General features: G+C 62.6%; 1 protein-coding gene across 1 annotated transcript in view; it reads right to left on the bottom strand.

Annotated features, from left to right (window-relative positions):
* Positions 1 to 2,892: 2,892 nt before the first annotated feature.
* TFE3 (transcription factor binding to IGHM enhancer 3) overlaps positions 2,893 to 4,033 on the bottom strand; it is a 9,584-nt gene continuing 8,443 nt past the window's right edge. Inside the window, exon 10 of the mRNA XM_026660908.2 lies at positions 2,893 to 3,902. Within this exon, the coding sequence (XP_026516693.1) occupies positions 3,519 to 3,902 (384 nt within the window). The 3' untranslated portion in view covers positions 2,893 to 3,518. The remainder of the gene's footprint in view (positions 3,903 to 4,033) is intronic.

The raw sequence follows: 4,033 nt of genomic DNA, 5'->3' as shown, positions 1-4,033 counted from the left end.
CCACCTCCCCCCGCCCCTATGAACCGGAAGTTATGACCATAGAGATGCAGAAGCACAAGCCGGAAAGAGGGAGCGTCGCCAGCAGCACGGCTGTGACCTGAGGACCATAGAAATGTAGCAAGCGCACGCGAGAGAGCGTCCCCCGCCCGACCGGAAGTGGCGACCATAGAGCCTTCAGGGACAGAGCGTCTCCTGTGAAACCGGAAGCGCGGTGATCATAGTGACGCAGGCAGGGAGCGTCACCTCCTTTGGTCCTCCGAGGAGGGCTCCAGCGCCCCCTCCCCCCTCCCAATTAGTGCAGCCATTAGTGAGCCGGAATTAACTAGTAATTAGTGACGCAGCTGGGAGGGGCTCTCCCTGGCAGCCCCCACTTCAGACCCCCCCGGGCCAATTACTGGGACCCTGAGTCAGCCCTGATTAGCCGGCCCCAATTAGCTAATTACCCCCAATTAACGAGCGCCCGAGGGGGGGGTGTCATTAATGCAGGTGCCCGGGGGGGGGGGCAGCGCCAGGGTCGGTTAATGACCCAACCAGGGCCAATCAGCGCCGCCCAATTAACCCTGGGCTAATTAATGAGGCTGCAGCGCTAACGAGCGGCCAGGGCTGGGGGCCGCCCAATTAACCTGGGCTAATTAAGGAGGCCACGGTGCTGCCCCCCCGGATCCCCTACCCCCCCCTCCCCCCCCGCCCCCCCCCGGGCCCCCCCCCCCCCCCCCCCCCCCCGCTCCCCCCCCCCCCCCATTGCCCGGAGCTCCCTTCCCTCGGCCCGCCCCGCTCCTCGCCTCTCGCCCACGCACCCCCCCGACCACGGCACCCTGGGGGTCGCCCCCCTGCGAGGCCGGTCCCGGGACGTCCCTGCCAGGCCGGTCCCGGGACGTCCCTGCCAGCCCTGGCGGGGTGCCTCAGCCCCGGCGGCGCGCCCGCGTTTCGCACCAGATGCCTGGCTCGGGCGGACGCGCCGGGGCCGAGCAGGAGGGCAGGAGCCCCAGGCGCTCTGTCTCGGAGGCTGCGTGGCCGACCCTGGAGGGAGAGCCAGACCCCGGGGCGCGGGGGGGGCTGCCCCGCTAATGGGGTTGGGGCACAGCTCGACGGGCCTAGGTGCTGGGGACACGGAGAGAAGACGATGGGCTCAACCCTCCCCGTGAGCCGCCCCTGGCTCCTTGTCGCTCCCAGCCCCGGCCATCGGGCGCTGGAGAATCTCCGATTTCCAAGGCGAAAGAACCAGGAGCCTGCGGGGCAGCGGCCAGTGCCCGCAAACACAGCCCCAGCGCCCCCCAAAGCCCGAGAGAGCAAAGGACTCATTCCCCCCCCCCCCACACAGACATCCCAAATCAGACTCTGGACACGGGGCCGTGTTAGAAAATCGGCGGCGGCCTGGGTTTATTTATAAGCGTCTCAGAGCGAATATTTATTTCCATGTCTCGGTACAAAACCGGGGAGGGGGGTACGGGTGGAGTTGGGGTAGAGCCAGCCCCCCCCCAAGTGCAATAGGGCCGCCCCCCCCCCCAAAGCTGCAGTACCCAAACCCCCCCCCCCAATCTCCCCATCCTGTTTTCAGACATGCCCTCTCCTCCCCCCTATCACCCCACACCTTCCCCCTTTGAAACTACCCCTCTTCCCCTCGCTAGAGGGGAACAGGCCCCGTGCCCCATTCCCTGCCCCCCCCGAGCCAGCCAGCCCCCTAGGGGCTGGAGGGGAGCTGATGCCCCCTAGAGGGGAAATGATGGGGGATCCTTCATCTGCACCCCTAAAGTCAGAGACCTGTGGGCGTTGTTGGCGGTGGGCTGGGCAGGGAGTGTGGAAAGGCAAATGAGAACCCCCTGAACCCCGGCTTTGTACAGGCCAGGAAAGGTTTATAATTTTCTCTTAACAAAAAAAAAAAAAAGATTTGTATAAAATAATTTTTAAAAAATTCCCTCCTACCATGTCCCCCCAAAATCTGCCTGAGTCCCCCACAAGACATAGACCCCCCAAAAAACACTCTCCTCACCCCTATTTAGGGAACATATATGCAATGGGACTATGGACCCCCCCGCTCATATGTTTTTGGGGTGCCACACTTCGGGGGGGCCATGAAAAGTTATAGCCCGTGAGTCACTCCTCCAGATGTCACCCCAAAATAGCAGCCAATTTGGGGGAGATAAATGTGGGTGCTTGGACATTTTTATACACCCCCCAAAAGAGGACCCCATTAGTAGTTGACCCCCAAGGCTTGCAGGATTTGGCTTATAGCTGTTTAATTCCCCCTGTACCCCATTTTCTGAAGCACCCCTTTTTATTCCCCCAGTAGAGCAGATTTTTGGGTGCATTTGGGTGAGTGCCTCAGTACCCCATTTTCTGAAGGGACACCCCATAGCTAGACACCCCAGGAGTGCAAGTTTTGGGGTACACCTGTTTTATCCAGGGGACCCCTCATACATAGCCCTCCTCCTTGAAGCAGATTTTGGGAGTACACACTCAGAAGAGGGGGGAAATGTATTGGAAGAAGCTGGAAATAGGGACACCCCCATCCCAAAATTGGGGTGGACAGCCCCCTTGGGAATGAGCTGACACCCACTGGTTTGGAGGGGCCGTGTGGGGGCCGATCAGCCCCCTCCTCCAATGGCCTCACCCCAATTTTGTCCCTCTTAGGTTTTAGGGTGCATGGCTCTGTTCACAGTGCGGGCTCAGATGAACCCCGATATTAACACAGCTGTGGGGAATAGCTCCTTTTGGGGGCTCCCCCAATCACAAGCACCCCCCACCTACACAGCCTGTTGGGGAGAGGCCAAGGGGCCCCCCTGACCCTCAAGTAGGCTGTGTGGGGGGGTGTCCCCTGATGCTCCACAATCAAGGTTGGGGGGGGAAAGGAGGGGTAGTTTAGGGGAGGCGTGTGCGTGGGGGAGAGGGGTGGGTGTGGGGGATTATCCATTAAGGAAGAGAACAAATCGAGAGGGGCGGAAGTATGAAAGGAAGGGGTGGAGCCTGTCAAAAAGGGGCGTGTCTTGCAGGAAAGGGGGGAGTCTATAACTAGAGGGGTTGGGACTGCAAATAAAGGGTGGGGCCTATGTAAAACGGGTGTGGTCTGGAGAGGGCAGGGTTTCCATATATGGGGGGGCTAGAAAAGGGCGGGGCCTACACAACAGGGCAAAGAAGGAGGGTAAAAGGGACAGAGTCTAAAAGTCTGAGGCCCAGGCCCTCCTGCTGAAAGAGGTGGAGCCTATGTGATGGGGAGGAGCTTGAGGAGGGGGTGGAGCTTTTGGAACTCTGGTGCTGTGCACAGACAGCTGGGGCGGGGCCTATACAATGGGGTGGAGCTTGAGCTGAGAGGGAGGGAGGGGCTTACGAGCCTGGAACGCCGCCCATGGAGTGAAAGCGGTGGGGCCCACACCCCGGGATGGAGTTAGAGAGAAAGGGAGGAGCTTGCAGAGCCTATAAAAGAGGGGGGCAGAGCCTGGAGACAGCCAGGGGGCGGAGCCCGATGGGATTAGAGGTGTGGCTCCCCTGGCTCCTCCCACCCCAGGGGGGCGGGGCCAGGATCAGGAATCCTCCTCCATGCTGAAGCTGCTGCGGCGGCTGGAGCCTTTGGAGGCGCCGGGGGAGAGGGACGAGAGCAGGGGGTCAGAGGCCCCCAGGGGCGACAGGGGCCCCCCGTCCTCCATGAGAATGTCCTCCAGGCCGCCATCAGCCCCCAGCCCCAGAGGGAAGCCCAGGCCAGCATCCCCCAGCTCCTCCGAGGGGAAGGCCAGGCCCAGGAGGCAGGCGGCGGAACAGGCGGGATCCGGGGCACAGGAGGGGCCCCCCAGGAACGGAGGTGGTCCGGGGCCCTCTGGCTTGGCGCCCTCCCCAGCGCCCCCCAGGGGCAGCAGCCCTGCCGGCGAGGTGAGGGGCAAGCCGTGCAGCTGGGCTTGCATCTCCAGTTCCTGCAGGGGGAGAAAAGGGGTGGTTGGCAGAGCGCCCCACTGATCCGCCCCACTCCCCAGCCCCACGGTGTCCCCACAGCGCCTGGCCCCGCCTGCCAGGGGAGAGCGCCCCCTGCCCAGCCCCACGGCGC

The sequence above is a fragment of the Terrapene carolina genome, unplaced genomic scaffold (assembly GCF_002925995.2).
Source record: "Terrapene carolina triunguis isolate 2854851 unplaced genomic scaffold, T_m_triunguis-2.0 Scaffold848, whole genome shotgun sequence".
NCBI classification, from domain to species: domain Eukaryota; kingdom Metazoa; phylum Chordata; order Testudines; family Emydidae; genus Terrapene; species Terrapene triunguis.
The sequence above is the reverse complement of the archived record's forward strand: the minus strand, read 5'-3'. Positions and strand labels throughout refer to the sequence as shown.